At 52.5% G+C, this 23,275-nt stretch overlaps 1 protein-coding gene across 1 annotated transcript; it reads left to right on the top strand.

Annotated features, from left to right (window-relative positions):
* Positions 1–2,116: 2,116 nt before the first annotated feature.
* On the top strand, positions 2,117–23,022 carry RHBDF1 (rhomboid 5 homolog 1; the record flags this gene model as incomplete). Its single annotated transcript, XM_082006706.1, has 17 exons — positions 2,117–2,345; positions 4,528–4,658; positions 9,906–10,119; positions 11,896–12,102; positions 12,823–12,945; positions 13,108–13,268; positions 15,496–15,747; positions 16,368–16,479; positions 17,390–17,464; positions 18,055–18,216; positions 18,324–18,424; positions 19,166–19,229; positions 19,690–19,784; positions 20,691–20,766; positions 21,270–21,370; positions 21,615–21,768; positions 22,603–23,022. The coding sequence occupies exons 1-17, from the start codon at positions 2,226–2,228 to the stop codon at positions 23,020–23,022; spliced, it is 2,568 nt and encodes an 855-aa protein (XP_081862832.1). The 5' UTR covers positions 2,117–2,225.
* Positions 23,023–23,275: the final 253 nt, after the last annotated feature.

Raw genomic sequence — 23,275 nt, 5'->3', positions numbered from 1 at the left:
GTTTGGTTACGCCAGAGCAGCGGCTCTGTCCCTCTTGGCTGGTCTCCGATTAGAGCATCTCAGAAAGAGCTGGTGTTCGTGACCTCATGGGGTAAATGCTGGAGCTCTTTGCATTGCACCAGGAGAGTTTGTCAGGTGTGAGAAATCTGCTTTGCTTTCTGACCTCACCACGGAGACAAGTTTGCCCGTTTTTGTACGCAAGACTGAAAGCTGTCTCATAGCGGATTTACCCTCACCCAGAGCAGGCGGGAGTCCCCCGACCCTCTCGCCGTTCTTACCTTAAGGGAAGTCAGAACAGACGCATTTAGTCACCCCTGCGGGCGGGGGGTGGAGGGAAGTAAGGAATTGCGTCCCGCTAACGCGTGGCACCGCGTCTGTGCACAGAGGAGCGTGGTGCGTGGACGAAGGGCATTTCTGTACAGGCTAGACGGTGAATTCCCAGACTTTTGGGGGCCTGTGGTATTTGCTGAAACCCAACCTTCATCCACCTACAGCTGGGTCCTCCCTTTCTCTCGTTCCGGCTCAGCTGAGCACGGTGCTCCTGGCAGCCAGCCCAGCTTGCGTGACTGAGCTAGCAGCTGGTCTTCAGCTCCTTTTAGATGAGATTCTCTTCTCTCAACCCAATCCGGGTCACGCCCCGCTGCCTTTTGTTGACCTGTTTCCCCCCCTTGCCGCTGTGTCTCTCTTGCAATGGAAAGCTTCACCGTTGGTGCGTCTCCCTTTCCGGAGCAGCTGCAGTGAGAATACGGGCTGCTGTGGGAATACGGTGGAAATGCCATGAAAGGCAGCGCGTGTTTCGGACAACCAGCGCCTAATTTAGGTTGGGAGGGACCACCACAGGTTGTCTGGCTCAGCTGCTGTGCAAGGCAGGGCTAATTCAGGCTGCTCAGGGCCTCGTTCGGTTGAGTGCTGAAGGATGGAGGTCCTGCTGCCTCTGGTCCTGTCCTTGGGCTCGGCCATTCTGAAGGAAGAATTCCTGTCTTGCGTCTTAGGCTACTTTTGCATCCAAAAGAAATAGACCGGGTTAACATTGTAAGAGCACTGAGTTTTAGTGAAAACAGAGAGTTTTTCCTGTTCCCTTTCAAATCCTGTGTGCCTGCAAAGTTAACTGGATGCTTACTCCCTCTGCCCGTCGTGGTGGGGGAAGAGGCTGGGACTCTGATTTTTGTCCCCTGTAAGATCTGTGGACAACACAAGGAGGGAATTGGATCTTTTGTCCCATTCAGCGCACGTACTTCCCACCGCTAGCTTGCGATTGCACGTGTGCTGGGAGAGGACGAAATACAGGCATGTAGAATAACTTCGGTTGCAAGGTACCTGTGGAGGTCTCTGAGCTGATATCCCCCCCCGCTTTTCTTATTTGTTTCTCTGAGCACACACAGTAAAGTCGGTGCTCTGCCAGCCTGGGAGAGTCGTGTGGCCCCTGTCCCACTGCATGCAGCCTAAACAGGAGGAGAAAGCTGCAGTGTAGGAGAGTGGGCAAGACGACCGTGAGTCGCTCTGGTTACTTTGGTGTTTTGGTAACACAGCGGTTTTTATTAAATACCGTATCATTCTTATTTATGTGTGAAAAGCACTCTTAGTTCAGGATTAATGCCAGTTCTCTAGTGGTCATGCTATACTTGTATTACTCAGCGCACTATGTCGTGTTTCTAGAAAATGACTACATTTAAAAGAGATTAGAACCAGCAATGGGAAATGGCCACTTGCTAAGTAGTAGTTAGGAAAGTGTGGTGCTTGGCTTTGGGTAGGCAAGGGTGCCCGTGTGAGTCACAAGCTGGTTTTAGAGGGAGGTCAGTGGCTTTTGGTACTGCAGTTACTTTGCTGGTTGGACTGGATCCAGATCTCATTAAGATTTCATTCATGACTGGATCTTAAGGAATGTGGATCTCACAGTAGTCTCAGCAAAAAATCTTAATGGGAGGCAACTTTCAAACTTGTGACTGCGGTCTCTGGCACCTGGCTCGAGGTCCTGCGGGCCTTAGAAACGCGCCGTGTCCTCCGAGGGTCTGGTCCTGGCTGACCAACACAGACACAAGCTGGGATGCCTGAACCCTCATGAGGAGCTTGGGGAGTCGTCCAAAGTGGGGCTGGGGTCCCGTCAGTCACAGCCTGGAGGAGGTCGCTGTGCGCGGCCCTGCTGGCACGTGGTGTGTCAGGGATGAGCCTGGCCTGCTCCTGACTGATTTCTCCCCTCTCCTAGGCCTGAGGACAAACGTGGGACGATGTCGGAGGTGCGACACGACAGCACGAGCAGTTTACAGCGGAAGAAGCCACCATGGTTGAAACTGGACATCCCGGTGCCGGTGCCCGTGTCGGTGCCAGAAGAGCCCCAGCCTGTGCAGGTACAGAGGCTGGGGGCAGGAGGGAGGGTCTGCGGGGACACGGAGGGGGTGTGCAGAGCCCCACTGTGCCAAGAGCGTGCCTGTGGTCGCCGGCAGTCCTGGCTGAGAGAAAGGCAGCGTGTGATGGCAGGGCACGAGGCCACGTCGGAAGGGGCAGAGCCACCGGGTAAATTTATGATCTCGAAGGGGATGTGGGAGGGATGCGGGTGGGTGGCTGATGTGCTCAGATCGGTGGATGTGACTGACTGGATGTGGGGACTGTGAAAAGCATACTGGCTGGGGATATGGGAGTGAGGTATTCAAACAAGCATTTCTGAAGGGGACCGGAGGAGTGAAGGGCTCCTAGGCAAACATGAGGGCCTGGAAGTACTGGAGCTCATGCTGAAATGAGCAGGGAATGAATCTGACTTATGAATAGCCAAGATAATGACAGGCTCTCGTCAGTAACGGCAGAGAAAGAACAGTTACTGGCAACACAAAGCTGTTACCAGCATGAGGAACATAAGAAAATCATGTGGGATGAGAAGTAAGTAACATTGAAACGTGGTGAAGTAGAGATGGGTTGATAGGTTAATAGGAACTGTGCAAAGTATGAGAGTAAAACATCCGTATTTGTGCTGGGAATAGGAAGAATAACAGGAATTTCTGCTACAAGGTGCCAAAAACTCTCACGTAGGGGTGAGACCTGGGTAGGATGGTTGCTGGCTGTTCCTTACTGTGGGAACAGAGATCACCTGCACCGAAGGCAGAGCCGGGGTGTTCTTACTGCCCAGCTCCATGGCTGGGGTGCAGTGCCCGGGTTTGGTTGCTTATGTGAAAGAACGGTTTAGCCATCAGAGAAATGGAGGGTTATACAGCTTCCCGGGAGGGGAGTTCAGGGCAAGCTTGTCTTAAGAGGGAACCTACATTGTGCTTGGAATAGCAAGGACTGGCCTCTTTGTCATTCTTTGATCCAGGAACTAAAATGCACTTCAGTTATGTGACAGCTTCTGGCAGATAAATCTTGGTCCTGATCTTCCCTTGGAAGGAAAGTGATCAGGGTTCAGTCTGCAGGGATTAGAAGTGGAATGCAGGGTTTTAACAGTGCAGGTTGAAACCTTCCAAATCCCTTGTTTAAGGCTTTGATGGATGTTCTCTTACCTGAAATCTCTAAGTCCAGCTGGGCACCTTCTGGAGACACACTGTACTTATGATGGAAGCTGGTGGAGGTGATGTTCTCTGGAGGTCTGGTGTGCACAGCACAGGCTGGCAGGATAAGAGTGCGTAATGGGCTCCTTTGGCTTATGGCCTAAGTATCTATGCATTGTTTTCACATAAAACATAATCAAAATGTTAAGATTAGTGGAAATTACTAGGTTTCTGGGCTAGCGGGGCTGGCGTAGCACATAGTCTTCAGGCAGAGACAATGTCTGACCAGAGAAACGTTGATCAGAGCTTCACTTGCCAGAGGGACAGTCTGTTCATCCTGCATTTTACAAATGGGGGATGGTGTCTCTGCCCAGGTGATGAAAAATGAATCCAGAGCAGCCCTGGGGAGGCAGTTGTATGAGCTGAGAACGGTCTGGTGAGTTGTGTTGTATTTGGTAGGTGACATTCAGCCAAGACATGCCAGGAGCTTTCAGACCCGCATGTCCAGATGATTAGGTTATGAACAAAGCTGATGTGGCTTTCCCAGCTTTCTTAGCCTGTACCAGGCAGCAGCTACAGCACAGAGCCACCTACAGTTCTCTCAGGCTTTTAATGCAGATCCAGAGTTACTTATGAAGGAAATCTCACTTACTCTGCTTCTCTTCACCTTGTGGAGTGGTCTAGTAGTGTGTGATTGGAGTTTCTTCTGGCTAGAAAAAAAGCCAGGAGGATATGTTGCAGGAGCTCATGTAATACAACCCATCTACAAATGGACTTCAGTCCATGGGCTGGCCTAGAGCCAGTCTGAACTGAGACCCACCGCAACATGCAGATGTTGTGTCCTTGATGCTGACTGTTCTGTTCTGTAGAGCCATTCCTGGCTAACATGAACACAGTTCTTGTTAGCCTGATTTTGCTGCCCAACTGCATGCACCCAGCTTGTGGTTGGGGTGTTGGGCAGCTGTTGAATTGGTAACTAAATGTTTCACAACCTGACTGGCCTTGTAGAGCATCACTCTGAGAACACTGACTCCCCTCCTGCTTTTCTTTGCAGCCAACAAGACGTCAGGCCTTTCTGCGAAGTGTGAGCATGCCCGCCGACAACACCCGCATGCCCTCCCTGCCTAACGAGGTGAGGAGACCGGTGCTACAACGGCAGACCTCAATCACCCAGACTATCAAGAGGTGAGGCACTGAGCTTATGGAGCCTGCTTTAGTGGATTCTGCCATCCATTGCTATCCTTTTCTTGTGGATTTATGCTCCTCTGCTTGTCCCATTGCCTGGCACTTAAGTGGTGTGCTGTCACAGCAGGATTAGGTTATCTCCCTTGTCATCTATCATGAGGTTGCAGAATAGGGTGAATGTAGGTAGGTCCCCAATATATAAGCCCAGTGGTGCTATATAGCCTGTCTTCAGTGAGTGAGGAGACAAGTCCTGGGAGGAGGATTGTGGTGACTAGGCCAATGAATGGTTCCTGCCATTTAGAGGCAAATTTTGACTGCCCCCATGCCCCAGGGAGCTGGCTGCTTCTAAGTACCAGGATACCTCAGGCCTTGATGTTTAGCTGAGACTTTATGATGTGGTGTGCTGGGCTTGCTTTGGTGTGGTATCTGAGAGTGTGTGATTGCTGGGGGAGGCAGAAGCCCATCCTGAGCACGCCACGGCTCTCGGCAGCTTGTCTGCTGTCTCTAACTCCTGGCAGGTCCTTGAGATGGCTATGGGGGGTGATGGAGAGTAGGGAGAGGCTGCTGCAGTCCTGTCCCCCACGCCTGTACAGAGGGTTGTCATTCATCCCCACGATCCAGGGGTCTCTAAGACATGGCCACACAGCTGGATGCTCCTTCCCTCCTCATGGCAAGGGCTTATCCAAGTTTCTGCAAAGGGGGTGACTCTCCCGGCTGCTCTCCTGAGATGTCTGGCTTGTGTCCCTGGCAGCGTGTCAGGCCTGCCCGGATCCCAAGAGCATCCCTGGAGCTCCACAGATCAGGGGCACTTCCAGCCAAGCCAGGCTTTGCCCACTCACAAAGGAGCAACTTTCCAGCTATGGGAGAGACTGACCTCCCACACACTGTTTTCCTTTCCCTCAGACGTTCCCCAGCTGCCTTGTTGGTGAAGCTCTTCCGCAGCAGCTCTCTCTGATCCCGCTTCTTGTAAAGTTGGGAGGGCTGAGCCATGAAGCCGTGTCTGTTCTTTTCAGGGCTGTGGGCAGCTTCTGGGCCTGCCTGAGGCTGTCCTTGCACACCTAGACTGCCTCTTCCCTCACCTCCCTGCCCTCATCCCACCCTTGCCAGGACAATTGGGCAACAGCATGTCAAGGATGAGGGGGAGTCTCCTGCTCAGAGTATGTGTGTGGGGTTGATGCTATTTTGCAGTGCTGAGTTGTCTTCACACCGGCTGTTGTGCAGCATGAGGTGTCACCAAGTCTCTTCCTCCTGGAGGACTTGCAGCTTGCAGGTGGTTTTAGCAGAGCGCTGTGGGATGTAGGTAAGAAAGTGAGTGCAGCAGTGGGAAGGACTTTACAAGGAGCAGAACTGCGGGAGATGCACACATGATGCGACAGTAGCAATAACAGCATGAAATAAGTGTATCAGAAAAAAAGGACAGGGAACTGGAAAGTACCAAGGAAAAATCTAAAAACCTGGGCTCTGTACAGCAGAGCTAGGGATGCAATGGAGAATTGTAGACCATGCATCCATAAAGATGTCTTGGGCATTTGTTTTGTGAGTCCAGGGAGGCTGACTTCCAGGTATTCTGCTTAACACAGCCCCCAGGATGCACTGGATGTGAAACTGTTCTAGCAGCAGGACTCTACACCATCCTATTCCCTGGGGCTTGGACGACACAGGTCAAGTGTGAGCCTAAGGTCAAGCGTCTGTGGTCCAGAACATGACATGGGAGTGATTCAGTTGCCTGAGTGTAGGCATCTAACACCATTTCCAGTCTCCCAGGGTGTCAGAGAGGTCCACGTGAGGCAGCAATTGTGGCAAGATAGACTTACGCCCAAGGTGAGATCCTGCAGCATCAACCACAATGGGCCCAGGGCACTTCTAGGGGCATCAGACACCTGTATCTGAGCAGAACATATCTTGGCCTGCTGATGCCTCCATAATTTCATTGCTCCAGTGTCCAGAGCCAGCCAGTGGGATCTGTAGCTGGGTGACTGGGCAGAAGAAGGTAGATCACAGAGGTCTGGTGGTACAAGGGGGACTGTAGCATCCCTGCTGTCTTTAAGAGGATTGGGAGACGTATGCAGATGCACCAAAGGGATTCAGCAGCCTCCCTGTTCAAAGTGGGTTCAAAGATAGTGTCGTGTGGCCTAAGTTTGGTTGTTTCTCTTAGAGCCATGCTCTTGGCTGGAGTCCGCTGTCATGTGCAGTGTAGCATAACGGCTGCCGGTGGGGCTAAGGAAGGAGATGGGGGTGTGTTGGATGCAGGTCGGCGCTCCCCTTCACAGCCCTGCAGGCTCCTTCCCTTCAGCTGTCTTTTCTTTGCAGCAGACAGGTACGGTTTCAAAGGAGTCAGACCCTGCCCGTTCATGGGCACCGGGTGGGCAGGAGTTCCCTGAGAAAGCGGCAGTCCCTGCCCCGATCGTTTTTCAGGTACTGGTAGCACTGAGTGTGAAACCCACCCCTGCATGTGTGTGCAAGGGCTGTTGTGAACTGCGCAGATTCTGACTGTCGTTGGGACCACATTGCCTTCCCAGTGTTGGCCAGGAGGTCTACAAATGGGCGGCAAGTGAGAAAGTTCATGCGTGCACCTAACAAAAAACAATGATCACTCCTACTAAATATGTAGGCAGCTGTCAGTAAGTAGCATGGACTAACAAGCTGTCCACCCGCCAGCCTCACCTCCCTCCTGCCTTTCCTAACAAGCTGTCAACTTCCCGGTGTTCACCGTGGCTGGAGTATCTCCCCAGGGCAGCCACAGCACAGCCTGCCTTTGCTAGCGTCAATGCAACGTGCGGCATATACGTATGTTGGCCCCAAAGGGACAGAAAGGGAAGGAGAGGTAGCAGCACCGAACAGATGCTAGTCATGTTGGTCCAGATGGGGCTCAGAAGCTGGTGAATGGAATAGAGCATCTACCCTTTCCCTGTTGACGTTGTGTTTTTTTCTAATCCAAATGTGACTGTCTTCTTTTTGAGGTCGAGGTCGTCATTTACTTAGCACCAAGGAGATGAGCCACTCCAGGAACCCAGGGCAAAATGGCCCATCGAGCACCACCCTGAGACTGGAGCTCAGTAAACTTTTAAATTGGGCAGACAACGTGACTTTGTGCATGGCAGGGACTGGACCTAATGCCCAGGATTCCTTCCCTGTCCTACCTTCCTCACTGCTACCCTTGGCCAAATGCCACTCTGGCACTGTGTCTACCTTAGGTGACTGCTTGCGTTTGATCCTGGGCCTTCAGGGCTGGTTAGCTCAAGGAGATAGAAGACCGAGAGCTGACCTCTGGTGTTGGTTCGTTGGTTGTTACAGTGCTCTAGGGAGTCTGTAGGATGTTGATGGGGCTCCCCAACTGAACAGGGTCATTCGGTGTCTTCCCAGGGTGCTCCAGATACTCTAAATTCTGCAGTCAGCTCTACTGGACTATCTTGACTATGATCAGAGACTAGGACAGCTCTTTAACTTGGCCCTGGACCAGTAGTGGTCTCTGGCAGTTCAGGAGTGGTCCACGCAGTGCAAAACAGCTGTGGTGGCGCTTGTCCTTCGAGGCTAGCGGGAGCACAGTTTCAGGGGGCTCTGGGGTGCTGCTGTTGGCGCAGTGGGCCATTCATCAACGGGCTCATATGTGCAAAAACAACCCTATCCTCTCCCTTTGAAGAGTGGCCCCATGTATGGGCTTGTCACCCGGGTGTTGAAATATTGGTTATGGCAGTCTATGAGAAGCCCTCTGAGTTGTAAGACTTTGATGTGTGTTGTGCCTGTGCATTTGCATGGCCAGAGCATTACTTCTGTGCTATAGGCTTGGTTTGAGTCTGTCAGGCCAGGTGCTGACCCTAGGCCCTTCCACTCTGGATGGGGGCAAAGATTGCTCTGATGAGATGTGGGTCCGTGGGAGCAGAGCAGTGCTCCCAGACCTGTCTCTGAGGTCTGGCCCCTCTTGACTTGCTGGAGGCATTTGGAGACATTTGGGTCAGTGAGGTCAGGTGAGATCTAGCAATGGCCTGCTTGACCTCGTGCCCTCTGAAGAGTCTGTTCTGGATCGTTGGGAGAATAGGGAAGGCTGAGGGCAACATGTGGTGGTTTGTGTCTGGAGGTTTTAGCTGGAGAGGCGGTGGGTTTCAAATTCACATCTTTTTACATGGTAGCAGGACACCTTCACCTGTTGGTTGATGGTATCTTTGCTTGGTAGGGTGCAAAACACCAGACTAGTTTCCTGTCTCCAGTGCACTGACTCGGTTCCTCTGTGTGACCTAATTCTAGATTTAATGCAGCCTTTACTCCAGTGTTTTAAAACTCCCTTTGTGATCTGTGAGGTCTTGCTTCTCAGCAGCTAGAAATCCTGCCCCTGAGCAGGGCACCTGAGGCCAGGGTTTTGGGTTTGGCTTGGAAGGACTTTCAGGTTTCGACACCTGGGTCAAGACAACTGTAGGCTGACACAGCTTGTCACCTTCAGAGGTAGGATTAATCACAGTGGAAAGGCTTGGCAGTGGTCTTTGTAGGTTTAAGGTGCCAGCTGTCCTGCAGTATTTGAAGTAGGTTGTTAGTCTGACTTATCCCAATCCCTCTCCGCCTTCCTTGGGATTTTGCTTCTCATCCAGTTCTCTTCCGTGACAGCAGCCACTTGGCGGCAAACCTACCTTGTGGCTGCAACCTCCTGCTCCTACTCGTGCAACCAGAAGTTGAGAGATTTGTGTGTCTGCCTAAGTAGAGATAAGGACCATAGAAAACACTTGCCATTAATGTTACCTTTGAAGAGGATGGACATCCTGCAGCATGAGGTGGAGAAGTTAAGCGTATCATGGGAGTGTGGGGGGAGGCTGGGAGAGAACCTACAGAGCCATGAAACAGTACAGTCCCACAATGGGGACCTAGAGCTGGCCTGCAGATGGTAAGTGTTCTCAATACATGGTTTTTAAATAAAAAAAATCCTTTCACCAAGTTCTCTTCTGAATTTCTGTTCCATCTCTTCTTCTTTCTTTTTAGGAAAACTCAGAACCAACTGTCTTTTACACACAATGAATCTCTTCTGTCGTTTTTCTTCTGTCTTAAGAGACAGAATGCTGTTGAGGGTTGAACATATCTGGCTAGCATCTGTCGGGTTGCTAAACCCAGCTGAGGACAGGCTACGAAATGCTCGTGGGGAAGAGTTCTGCCTGCCTTTGAATTGGGGTGGGCTGGAAGTGACCACCAGGGTTTTTGTCTTTTCATGTGCATAATCCAAGAAAACATAATGCTTCTGTGCACTTGTATGCTGGCATCTTTCAGAGGCACAGCGGACTGGTTTGGGGTGAGCAAAGACAGCGACGCTACTCAGAAATGGCAGAGAAAGAGCCTCCGCCACTGCAGCTTGCGGTACGGGAAGCTGAAACCTCAGGTCATCCGGGAAATGGACTTGCCCAGTCAGGACAATATTTCTCTGACAAGCACAGAGACTCCTCCTCCGCTCTATGTCGGACCATGCCAGCTGGGCATGCAAAAGGTGAGTAACCTGGGACAGAGTCAAGGCCATCGTGAGCTTCCTGCTCAGTGTCTTTACCACTTTGGCAGCTGTGACCTATGTGCGGGCTTAGTTCTGCCTGAACATGTCTGGGCTCCATGCTCAAACGCTTCTGAAGTCTCAGATACAGTTTGGCAGAGTCGCTCCTTCAGCAGCCTCTCTCCAGCCTCGCTGGCTGAGATCCATCAGCTGTTTCAGTGGTAGGCTCAGAGCTGTGTTTGTCATGTTGTGACTATGGTGGTGATTAGATGTGTGCAGCATGTCCAAGAGCTCTCAGCTTTGGCTCTTTGCTGCCATTTTGCAAGGAGAAAATCCTGTTGTATACAGAGTGGCCAGTATCCAGGACCCAAATATACAGTAACAGGCCTGGTATCATTCAGGACAATTGCCTAGTGGATCCTTATCCCAAGCAGAATGCAGGCAGTAGCACAGCTACTGTCCTCCTAGAAAACTGGTTATGTTTTAGGACTTTGAAAAGTGTCTCTTGCATCAGCAGTACTACAGCTGTTCTTATGGGTCCTCAGAAATGGTTTTGAGTGCCTGCAAAGGGCCCCCGCCTTGCTACCTTCAAGTGTAACCCCAGGGGAGAAGACCCAGTCAAGCACATCCAGTTACCAGCACTTTAGAACTAACCTACAATATCACAGCTCTTCCCTTTGCTCCATTCAGCAATAGTAGTCGATGTGGTTGATTACTGTGCGTCAGTGAGCGCCCCTGCAACCTTGGCAAGTGGGGCAACAAACTCCTTCCAAAGCAGGTTAGTCCGTGACCTGAAGCCTGGCTGCATCATTGAAGCAGAGGAGAACATCGTGCATCTCTCAATGAAGTTTCACCTTGTTGTGCTCTTTCCTGTTTTTTCACTAGCTGTTAGTGTCTTGCAGTTAGTCTTTGGTCACGGGAGACTCAGAGATATTGTTGTGCTCTGTGGGCTACATTAAATCAGAACATAGTATCAGTAGGTGTAAGCCCATAAAGCTTCCTGCTGAGTGTGCAGCTGTGGATTTTAAAAAGCTCGTAAAACATTAGGATAAAGCATAGAAGTCTTATGGAAACCACAGCTGTGATGATGTAAGGACAGAGGCAAGGTTTGTAGCTGAAGGCAGTATTTTCATTAGGTTGATTTGTATGTTTGGACGAAATGAGAGCTTTGGCCTGAAGAGTCCTGAAGAATGGCTTGCAGCTCCCGGAAGCTTGCCTGCTTTTTCCAGCTGTTATAACTTAATTAATGGAGGCAGATGTAAATATACAGTTAAGCTTCAACAACATACTGTTTAAGTCCTGGGCTGCCCAGTATCGGAAAGGAAACTAGCTGGAGAAAGCATGGCTGTTTTCAGGGATTTCTCAAACTCCTGTTCAGATAGCATGTTCTCTGACTGTAGAGCTCACTGACAAAGGAGATGAATGAAATCAAGAGCTTAGGAAGGGCTGAAGGAGATTTGGAGTCTGCTGTGAACATCAGCAACATTCTGGGTGAAAACAGTCAATATCAACAAAACAAAAAAAAAAGAAAAAAGAAAAAAAGAAAAGGGGGCAGCGGGAGAAGTTTGAGGACTTAGATTTGAGGCTTACAAGTAGAGTTTATCTTGCAGCAAGTTATTCCGTGTCTCCCTATTGTAGAATTGCTTGTCCTGTCTGGTTCTAGGACAATCCCAGGGCCCAGGCCACTGTCATGGTCTCAAGATGTTTGCTTGGAGGGAGGAGGGTTTAGTAGGGAAGGGTTTGTGGGCAAATGGACTGATGGGCTGCTTCTCTTGGCAGATCATAGACCCCTTGGCCCGTGGCCGAGCTTTCCGCATGGCTGATGACAATGATGGCTGCAGCATCCCACACACGCCGATCACACCAGGCGCCACATCGCTCTGCTCCTTCACCAGCTCGCGCTCGGGGTTCAATCGCCTCCCACGACGGCGGAAACGGGAGTCTGTTGCCAAAATGAGTTTCCGAGCAGCTGCAGCTTTGGTGAAGGTACTGTACTGTCTGTGGGAGGGCAGGGACCAGTCTGGTAGCAGGATGGGTTTCTGCCCTGGGAGAAGGGCGAGAGGGAAGGAGCTGTTGAGCAGGGAGGAGGGGGAGAGCAGCGATGGAGGGGAAGAAGCCAAGCCATCTCCTGTTCTATTTCAGCCATGTGTCTAGGAGGCAGGACTTGCAAGAAGCAGGGATGATGTCTAGGTTTTGGTACAGGTCTTGCTTTCTCTTTATTGGCCTGGGGGCTTTGATTCCCATGGCCAGCAGCCTCAGAGCATTCCAGCAGGTCCGATTTGGGCTGCCTAGACCTCTGGGTGGTCCGTCTGCACCTGGTTGGCTGTCATGGAAGAGCAGAAGTACCTGAGGCTCCTACTATGCAAGTCCCTTCATCCTGACGCATGTCTGCTCTCCTGGGCCCAGTGATCTCTTTGCTGCGTCCAGTACCAGTTATCACTGCAGTTTGGTCAGAGACCTTGTACACTGCGTGGTAGAGGAGCATGTTGCAAGCCTCACCTGCATGGGAGATGGGCACCGTGGATTGAGAAGTGGGGTAACACCTGTGAGTCTCACCGGAAAGGTGTCACACATCAGCAGGTCTGCTGTTCTCCACACGCAAGCGTGAACCAGCTTGGGCTCCCTGTGTGCTGGCTGGGGTGGCCCTGCATGTACCTGGGGTTCAGGTTCCTGGCGGTGACTCGATGCCACTCTCTCTGGCTACAGGGGCGCTCTGTGAAGGACAGCACCCTGAGGAGAGCTCAGAGGCGCAGCTTCACCCCAGCAAGTTTCCTGGAGGAGGACACGGTGGATTTTCCAGATGAGCTTGACACTTCTTTCTTCGCTCGGGTGAGGGGCAGGGCTCTGGAGCGGTACTGGCCCCAGAGGCAGTGCAAGACTCTAGGCCTGGCAGGACTATGTGTGGCAGAGAGCAGCACTGCCTTCTGCTAGGGCTGGTGTCTGAAATAGGATGTTGGCTTCTTCTGATGGGACTTCTGTTTCTCTGCCCAGGAAGGAGTCCTTCATGAGGAGCTCTCTACTTACCCGGATGAAGTGTTCGAGTCGCCATCAGAAGCTGCAATCAAAGATGCTGAGGTGAAACCTCTGGATCAGACAGACCTCACAGGAGGTGCCTTGGACAAAAATGAGCTTGAAAGAAGCCACTTGCTACTGTGAGTATCTTCCTGGAAGCTGCCAAAGCCTAACATGGGGTGGTCCAACCCATTCAGAGTGGGACCTTCTGCATGGAGGAAGTGCTGTGGGTGCTTGGCGCAGAGCTCAAAGAGCATTGCAGTGATGGGTTTTCTTTAAACCCAGTGTAAGACCTCCTGCCCCAGATACCCATGCATGTGAAAGGTGACTCTGAGGCCACTTGTGCAGTCTCCCCAGCAACTTCCAGCCTCACGTGGTGTGTTTCGGAGACTGTATCATGCCTTGAGGAAACAGAAGACAGTTTAAATCAGCTGTGAGGATGCTGGGGGCCCCGCCTTCAGCTATGGAGAACATAGCAAAGATGAGAAGGCTGTTGCCATTGCCACAGTCACCAGGAACTGTTGTCTTGCTCCAAGGAGCAGTGTGAAGCATTGTTGAGTGTCGAGCTGGGCTACATTCCTCACTCGAAACGAGGGAAAGGTGTGGCACTGATGCTGAGAGCCCCACAAATATGTGGGTGGTACTGTACTGTATGCCTAGATTTTTTCCACCTGAGTAACTGGTACTGAGTAATTTCTCTGTGTCGTTTCCGAGTCAGCTCTAGCTTAGCTGGCAGCTCACCCCAGCAGAGAGCTCTGGGTGTGAACATGGAGCAGACAGGGAGGTCCTTGTTGTGGTTCTGCTGCTCATGGCCCATCTTGCTGTGTTGCTGCTTTCCCTTCAAGTGTTTCCAAGAACTTGACTCAGTCTTAACATAAGTGGTGGGAGTTTGTTGTCACTCCTCTGGGATGGTCTCAGTCGTCTTGGCTCCATTTAGATCTCCTTAAATGGTTTTATTTATTGAGGAAAATACATTTCTTTCACACTTTAGAGAGCTGTTATCAGAATCAGTTGGGAGTCCTTTTAGGTGGCCAGGTGTTTATTTTGGCATAGGCTGATAGCCCAGCACCGGAAATAGTGAGAAACAGTGTGTCCGTAACACAGAAACCACTTGAACTCTTGGGGCGAGAGCAGGCTGCAGTGGAATCTGCACTTGCTGTTGGAGAAGGACTTCCCAAGGGGAAATAGGGACTTTCAGCTTTAAAAATGCTGCTTCTGCAAGGTCCAATACTGAAAATAGCTGAAGTTTCACAGCAGTGTTTCTGGCTAATGAGGTTCAGGTTCTCCCTCATCCTGTTGTTTGTCCATACTTCAGAGCTGTCATGATCTCTCCAAGGTGCTCTGGTGATGTTTCAGAAGAAAGTTTGTCAGCTGATTTCTTTGACTACTTCTGACAACCACTGTCTTTGTGCAGAGGGGGACATTCAGGAAGCCAGAGGAGGTAACCTAGACTAGCGTGCACGTCAGGAACATGCCTACTACAGCGCTAGGCAGTGAGCAAGGGTGAAATGGTAGGTAGTGGTTGTTTTTTTTGGTCAGGGTCTGAATGCTGCAGACCTGACCGCCAGACTGCCGTTCAAGAGCAAAGTAGTACAAAACCATCTGAATACGACGGAGACTTACAAAGCAGGAGTTACTCACCAGTGGCTTGTGCACCCTTCGTCGCATACTCTGTTTTGGTGAAAAAAACATCCTTTAGACAGTGATGCTTGGGATTTTTATTGTGTTGTTGAAGCCTGGTTTTGTTGTTCTCCCCAAAAAATGCATGCATCAGTGCAAATAAAGGGAGGAATGGAAGATGGATTGTGAGAGGTAACTGGCACAGCTTGCAGCATGTGACAGCGTCGCTGTCTTGGCCTGGGAAGCTGCTTGGATTCCTGCTCTTCTCCTTTTCAATTGGTGGGCACGGGGGTTTGATTTGCCAGTCCGATCACAGTAAAGTGCTTCAAGGGTGGGGATTTCCACTGCTGGGCTAAACGACACTTCCATTTCGTAGCAGAGAGCAGAGTAAGAGGAATGAAGTAGAGGAGGAAATAGGCATGCGTGAGGCTGCAGATGTGCCCAGCTGCAGCCTCCCCATTTTAGCCTGTTGCTGAAACACTTCTTTAAAACCTTGAGAGCCTCTTGTCAGTGGGGCTTAGCTTGGCGCAGCTGCCTTGTGGCACCTTCTGCATGTAGTCCTGTGCTCTTATCAACCGGCCTTGCGTAACCCTTTGAAATACAGCTTCCACTTGAGGGCACCTTGACTGCCGTCAGCTGCTGGTGGGACAGACGGGGGATCGGCTGCCACCGAAGACCAGGGAAGGGCTGGTCCCCATTTCTGTGCCATGGAGGAGGAAACCATTGCTGTCCTGCTTTTTATTTCAGCCCACTGGAGCGAGGCTGGAGGAAGCAAAAGGATGGGGCCCTGGCGCAGCCCAAGGTCCGCTTGCGGCAGGAGGTGGTGAGTGTGAGCCCGCAGAAGCGTGGCCAGCGCATCGCCGTACCTGTCAGGAAACTCTTCGCCAAGGAGAAGAGGCCGTACGGCCTGGGTATGGTGGGGAAGCTGACAAACCGTACATACCGCAAGCGCATCGACAGCTATGTCAAGCGGCAGATTGAGGACATGGATGATCACAGGTGAGAGGTGCAGTCATAGAAGGGGTCCCAACAAAACCAGCGAGTGAGTGATAGCTGTTGCCCCCTGGTGACTTGGGTCAGCCTCGGGCTGGTTGGGTGAAACCTGCTGCTAAGACCTGTAAGTCTGTGTCCCTGAAGTGTGGTGCAAACTGCAGCAGACAGCAGCAGGTTAGTATCGTTGTGTGCTGGGAGCTCACCCTGCTCCTCACGTTGTTTTGGGTGTCTGTTATCTCTGCTACCTGGAGGGACTGCAGACCCCCCCCCCCGGAAGGCTCAGGTATCCCTGCCTCTGATCATTCCCCTAAAGTCATTCTTTCAGACACACAGCACACTTTGGCATCAGGCTTTTGTGTTCTCATGGATGTTTTCTTGGGAAAAGGGTGGCTTGCCCAGTGTAATGGGGGAGTCAGAGTAAACAGGGGCTCTTTGCCAGCAAGACCTCCAGGTTATGACCTCCAGGTTATTGCCTCCAGTCTTGTGCATCCCTTGGTGATCCTGGCCCTGTACCCCAGATTCTGCCAAGGTTCCTGGGAGAAAAACAGCAGCTTTTCTCCTGTGTTTTGTGAGTAGAGGTAATATGTCTAGGTTTCTGCCTCTGATCTTCTCTTCCCTCCATCCAGGCCTTTCTTTACTTACTGGGTCACCTTTGTGCATTCACTCATCACCATCCTGGCTGTGTGCATCTATGGCATTGCCCCTGTGGGGTTCTCACAACATGAAACTGTTGATTCAGTAAGTAAGTCCCCCTGACTTGCCTGGAGTGTGATTGTGTCTCACTGTTCAGTTGCTGGCTTTTGTGTCATAGTCTTCAGCGTGTTGGCTACTTGCCTGAAGGCCTTGATGGCTGGACGCTGGGTGTCCAGCATTGGGGGGCTGCCTGCAGCATCTCTGTGAGCCCCTGCGCCACCTCCTCTCTCCTGCAGCCACATTGTTCTCGACATCAACTTAGATCTGGTACAAAGGATGGCAGGCTCTTTGCAGGCTCTGGTTGCGTCTGTGCTGGGAGCCCTTTCAAACAGCTTGTTCCCCTCCTGGTGGCGACCAGAAGGATGCTCATGGCAGGGAAATCTTTCAAACCCAAGTTAAATTTTTGCAACAGTTGTGGGCTTTTGCTTCTGCCAGGAGCAAAACTGACCTGTCTGACTTTGAGAGCTGATCTTGAAGCTGTTTGTAGCCTTCCCACATGTTGTCAAAGGTCTCTGAGGTAGATATCTCTATGGCCGTGTCCCAGCTCCATGCAGGGGATGCCCTGGGGAGCTTCTCACCTACGTGTCTGACAGCTTTTAGAGCACTGTCACCAGCACCGAGGCCGGCCCTGCCAGCAGGTGCTGCTTATGCTTGAGCTGTACGACACCTTCTGCAGGCTCTCAAGCCACTCCCAGGTCTCCAGGCCCTGGTATTTGTTGGAAGTTGAAGTAGCAGAGATAGACTTTTAAAAGGAAATCTTAAGATGAAGGTGCCCACGCCTTGGTGGGGGTTTACCTGTGATCCTGCAAAAGACCAGTTAGAGAGAACTGCGTGCCCAGTCACTGGCTGTGGGGATTTCTGTTCATCCTCGGTGCTGTTTTCACCAGCCCCTGCCGCTTGCCCTGCTGACCCTGTGGGCAGGAGCTCACGAGGCTCTCGCTTTCTCTCCTTGCAGGTCTTGCGGAACAGAGGGGTTTATGAAAACGTCAAATATGTTCAGCAGGAAAACTTCTGGATCGGCCCCAGCTCAGTGAGTGCCACAGGCTGGGACTGTCGGTGGGCTGATGGGTGACATGCAGCCATGCCACCCCAGGGACTGGAGCCCTCAGCTGCTTGGTGCTAGCAGCTGCCATCGGTTGGACTTCACATGGGGCCCTGCCTTCCCTGACAGGGCACAGCAGTGCTCCTGGCCCCAACCACCCTGCAGAATGGGCTACCTGGAGGCGGGGATGGACCTTGGTGCTCCTGCTTTGCACTCTGCTCCTACAAAGCCAAGCATGGGGCTAGAGAAAATGCAGGAGTTGTATGGTGTGCGATAGCTTTCCTGATGCCATTCCCCCAGGAAAGACTGGTTTTGTCCTAAAGCTTCCTTTCCTGGGCGTAGCGCTGGAGTTTCTGGGGCCATGGCCAAGGAAATCCCCGAACTTTTGTTCTGGGCTTGCCTTCTTGAAAGCAAATATTGAGAGTATGCGTGATGTGTGCTGGGCTTCATCATGCAGGACTTGTCCCTGGTCCCTTGAATCCTGATAGGGGTTATCCCTCGCAGTTCCCCCAGCCTGCTCTGCCCCGGGCAGTCATTGCCTGCCCCTCAGCTGAGCTGAGTGTTTCCATCTCTGCCAGGAGGCCCTGATCCACCTAGGGGCCAAGTTCTCACCATGCATGAGGCAGGACCAGCAAGTGCACAGCTTCATCAGCGCCAAGCGGGAGAAGGAGAAGCACTCGGCTTGCTGTGTGCGGAACGACAAGTCGGGCTGCGTGCAGACCTCGGAGGAGGAATGCTCAGTGAGTGTGGTGGCCTCTTTTGTGCTGTCCCTGCAGGCTCAGGGCCACTTCTGTTGGTGCTTCTCGCACCCTGGGCTTCACGGTGACACCTCTCCTCTCTCCTGCAGTCCACGCTGGCCGTGTGGGTGAAGTGGCCCCATCACCCCAGCACACCAATGCTGGCAGGAAGCAAGAGGCAGTTTGGGTCCGTTTGTCATCAGGACCCCAGGTAGGTCCTGCCTAGCCCAGCTGCCATCCTGGGGGGACAGGGCTGCTGTGACAGTAGAGTCAGAGAGGCATGGAGTCCCAGGCCAGTCGGTTGCGGGATGGGACAGCAGCTGCTCTGCAGACCAAGGGACATGGGGACAGTGATGTCCCTACCTGCCCCAACGGCTGCAGGGGAGGCTGAGGCATAGCATGATAGTATTTCCGCCTGCCCCTAGTCTCCATTGTTGTTGGCTGCCCACCTGCACTGTGGCTTGTTGTGAGCTGTGGGTGCCTTCCTCATCCCTCTCCCCCTCCTCACCCGCTCCCCCCACACAGGCTCCCTTCTTGGGGAGCGTTGCAGCACGCTTCTGCCCCAGAGCCCTGCCAGCTGCTGGGTGCCACGGCACACCTTTGCCCTCTGTCGCCGTGGGCTGATGTAGAGCTGAGACGAGCTGAATGCCCACCTTTGGGGTTGTGTCTACCCGGAAAAGAGCCAGCGAACTGCTGGGCAGCTGCGTGCTCTCGGACGGCTGCCTTTGTGCTCAAGCTGTGATCTCTGCTCGCTGGAAGGAGGCTGCAGCTTTGATCTGCACAGCCTTGGCTGATCTGATGTAGCATGTCACCAGCCCCTTGCGAGGGACAGAGGGGAGCTGTGGGACCGCAGCCTGGGGACAGGGGCAGCGGTGGTGGCTCCCTGGGGGATCCCGCCTGGTGCCGGGGAAAGTTATTTCTCGGGTTGATCTCTGCTTTTCTGTTGCTGCAGGGTGTGTGAGCAGCCAGCCTCGATGGAGCCGCATGAGTGGCCAGATGACATCACCAAATGGCCGGTGAGCATTGCTGGTGGCACAGAGCCTGTACGGGCAGCTGGAATATGGCATTTGCATCCCGCTGTGCAGAGCCACAGCTGTGTTGGTGGAAGGGGGGGGTGTCTCTGGTGCAGCCTCCTGCTTGTTGTCACAAACACCAGATCAGGGCAGCCCTGGCTTTGTCTAGCCAAGACGCAAAGCCCTCAAACAACAAGAGTTCCCCTGTGCCAACTAAAGCCCTGGACCCTGCTGGGATAACAGTGATGGTGACTGACCGACTCGGTCTTGGGGCTGTTTTTATCCCTCGGGGGAGAGGAGGTGTTGACTGAGGCTCAGGCAGATGGGGTGTCAGGCACCATCCTGCTGTCAGAGGGAGGCCCATGTCTGTGGGACTGGCTTCTTCCCAAGGGGCTGTTTTGACCTTACCCAGGCGGCAAGCAAAGCCATGGCTGTCTGACTGCAGCTTGTTGTCATTTTCCAGATCTGCACAAAAAACAGTGCTGGGAATTACACGAACCACCTTCACATGGACTGCGTGATTACAGGCCGGCCCTGCTGCATTGGGACCAAAGGAAGGTAAAGAGTTTTACCTGTATGAGGAGGGGCTGGGTGAGGGTGTAGATGCAGCCTTTTGTCCTCCTTGTCCTTCTCACACACAGCCCAGAGCCCTACTGGGCTGGGCAGGTGGACAGGGAGCCGTGACGGGTCTCCCAGATGAGGCAGGGCTCTGGGATGAGCAGGAGATAACAGCCACCCTGAGTCTTTGGGGGGGCAGGGTATCTGTCTCGTTCAACTGGTCCTGCAGTTTGGAGGGACTCGGATCCCAAGGGATTAAATATTTCTGCTAGGGAGTTCTGCATTTTTCCTGGGGAAAGACCAGCTTGGTCCTGGTAGGCTACATTGGCCCAACCTGGAGTCCCTCAGCACTCACAGACGTGTCAGGGAAACGACCTGCTGAGTTTGCCAGGGAGGAAGATGCTGTTCTTCCTCATGTTGCTCCTCAGCTTGAGTAATTACCCAGTGCTTGGGCCTGGCTTTCCCTGTTAGGAAGAGAAATCAGTGCTGCCTCAAGCAGTTTCTCTGTCCCTGAACATCACGACCAGGACCCTCTTTGACCCCCCACTTTCTGCTCTGTCAGCTACAGAGGCACAACACTCCCCCAGCCCCAGCTTCCCCAAGCTCTGGTGGTTCTTTCTCAGCTGTAACTAGCTCAGCTGTTTCGGAGCCCCTGTTAGTCTGTGGAGGTGACTCAGGCTTGTCTGTGGCAGGGAAGCAAGAAGGGGTGTGTGGAGGGCGGCACTGGGCTCAAATGGGAACGTGTTAGTGCAGCTCTTGCAGAGACGCTACAGCATGTCAGGGGCAGCTGAAGGCTTCAGTTCTCATAGGTAGACTTGGGATGAGACAAAGGGGAGTGGGTGGCCTGGGAGGGCACAGGATGGTCCCTTGTGCCTTCCTTGTTTTGATTACTCCTGCCTCTTCCAGGTGTGAAATAACCTCTCGGGAGTACTGTGAATTTATGCGGGGCTATTTCCATGAGGAGGCGACACTCTGTTCTCAGGTAAGCGTGGGGTTGAGGGTTTGTATGGCTGCCTTTCTCTCTCCTCTTCCTCTTCGCAGCTTGGCAAGATCTGGGGACAACTGTGCTGCAGTGTAGGTGGGAATCCTGTGTCCTGTGCCACCCTGAGCCCGGGGGAAGTTGCTGATCCAGACTATAGTGGCAGAGCTGGCTGCATCTGTCCCTCTTTGGAGACCAGTTTAGGACTTGGGCTGGCAGCTGCAAAAGCCCAACGCAGGACCGCTGTGGAAGCAGCGGGAGAATGCAACCTTCCTGCTCCACTGGCGAGCAAACGTGGATGTCTTGTGCATGTGTTGGGGTGAAGAATGAGGGCATAAAGCTGCCACAGGGAATGGGTGGGGTCACGTGTAGCTTGGGTTGGGACTAGATAACAGTGGAGAAGAAGGAAGAAAGCCCCTCTTTCCAGAGCTGACTGCAGTCTCTGCCCTGGCCTTGGTAAAGGGCCATGCTGGCTGCTGCACCTCATGACCCCACTTCTGCCCTAGGTGCACTGCATGGATGATGTCTGTGGACTCCTCCCTTTCCTAAATCCAGAAGTCCCTGACCAGTTCTATCGCCTCTGGCTCTCGCTTTTCCTTCATGCTGGGTAAGCATAGGTGTAAAACTCCCACTATCTGGGTGGGGGAGCCCTGGGGTTGATCTGAGGCTTGTTCTGGCAGTTCCTTCCCTGGGGGACATGGCAGGGCTCAGCTGTTGTCCCTGCTGAGGTTTGCTGGGAGGGATATTAGAAGCGTGGGTGAAGCCAGACCAGGAGCTCTCAGCAAAAGAACAGAAGCACAGGGGTGACTTCAGTGGCTGCTGCTTCAGCTCCTGTACTCTGACCTTGGCAGGATCCTGCACTGTCTGGTTTCAGTCTGTTTCCAAATGACGATCCTGCGGGACCTAGAGAAGTTGGCAGGATGGCATCGCATCTCTATCATCTACCTGCTCAGTGGCATCACTGGGAACCTTGCCAGTGCAATATTTCTACCCTACAGAGCAGAGGTGGGTCTCCTGCAGACTAGGGTCTTGCTAACTTGCCCTGAAGACAAGCCTTCTCTATGTGCCTGTGCCTCGGTGGCAGAGGCAGAGACACCAGAGCTGGGCTCATCTCTGCAGCAGCACGCGCCTGGTGCAAATTTGTAGCTAGAAGACGGCACCACACCATCATCTAGCTGCTGAGCAGTAACATCCCCCAGTGCACCCCGGCCTTTCCGAGCGACTGGCCCTGTCTGGCTGCAGTAGAAGGCTGCCTCCCATAATGACTGGGGGGTTGTCCAACCACAGGCGGAGAGGGGTGCCTGGCAGGCTGGGAATTGAGGGCTGTAGCTGGTGCCAGAGACCCCCCACATGTGAGTGGCAGGCAGGGGTGCAAAGAGCAGAGCTCACCTTTCCCACAGACTGTCCCTGTCCACATGCCACAGCTGGAGAAATGGGATGTGACTATCCAGCTTCACTTTAGAAGACTGTGTGGCAGGACCAGGAGGACTGTCTTCCAGGTCCTTCAGTAAGGAAAAGTGCATGGTGGGTGGGGTGAGCCAGGAGACTGCCTTCAAGGGCTTCTCCCCTCTGGTGACTTAAGCCAGAGCTGCCCTCCTTAAATATAAAGCCTGCCCTGGTTGATTGCTGGCCTCATACCTACCTTGGTGCCAAATCAAACTGGGCCCGTTTATTCTTCTAATGGCATTCGAAGAGTAAAGTTGCAGGCTGCGGCATCTCTTTCCCAAGAAACACTGAGTAAGGAGTTGAATAACAACTAACTGCGATGCCTGGAGCTGGCTGCAGAAGCCAGGCAGATAGCATGTGCCTGATGTTACCTGTAATGCTCTTCTTCTGCAGGTTGGCCCTGCAGGATCCCAGTTTGGGATTCTGGCCTGTCTCTTTGTGGAGCTCTTCCAGAGTTGGCAAATCCTGGCACGCCCATGGAGGGCTTTCTTCAAGCTGCTGGCTGTGGTGCTCTTTCTTTTTGCCTTTGGCCTCCTGCCTTGGATTGATAATTTTGCTCATATTTCAGGATTTATCAGTGGTTTCTTCCTCTCCTTTGCCTTCCTGCCCTACATTAGCTTTGGGAAGTTTGATTTATATAGGAAGCGATGCCAAATTATAGTTTTCCAGCTCATCTTCATTGCACTCTTCTCAGGACTTGTGATTCTGTTCTATTTCTACCCCATCAAGTGCGAGTGGTGCGAGTTCCTTACTTGTATACCATTCACAGACAAATTCTGCGAGAAATACGACCTGGACGCACAGCTCCACTGAAAGGCAAAGACTGGCTTCTCGAGCAGGCACTGGAGATGGACTGTCTTTGCGTTTGCTGTGCCAGTTCCATGTGGACAAAGCCTCTAATCCAATGACACTTCTAACCCTGCCCGTGGTTAATTTAAACTGTCTCCTTAGCACTTGGCAGGCGTGTTTTGCCTTATCTCAGAAGACTCTGAAAACGGAACGTTTGTGCCTTGTTCAATTGTATTGAACCTTTTCTGCTGCCATTATTTTTATTACACTAGTTTCA

Source organism: Phaethon aethereus (assembly GCF_964289735.1).
Source record: "Phaethon aethereus genome assembly, chromosome: 15".
Lineage (NCBI taxonomy): Eukaryota > Metazoa > Chordata > Aves > Phaethontiformes > Phaethontidae > Phaethon > Phaethon aethereus.
Note: the sequence above shows the minus strand (reverse complement) of the source record. Positions and strands in the feature narration are given on the sequence as shown.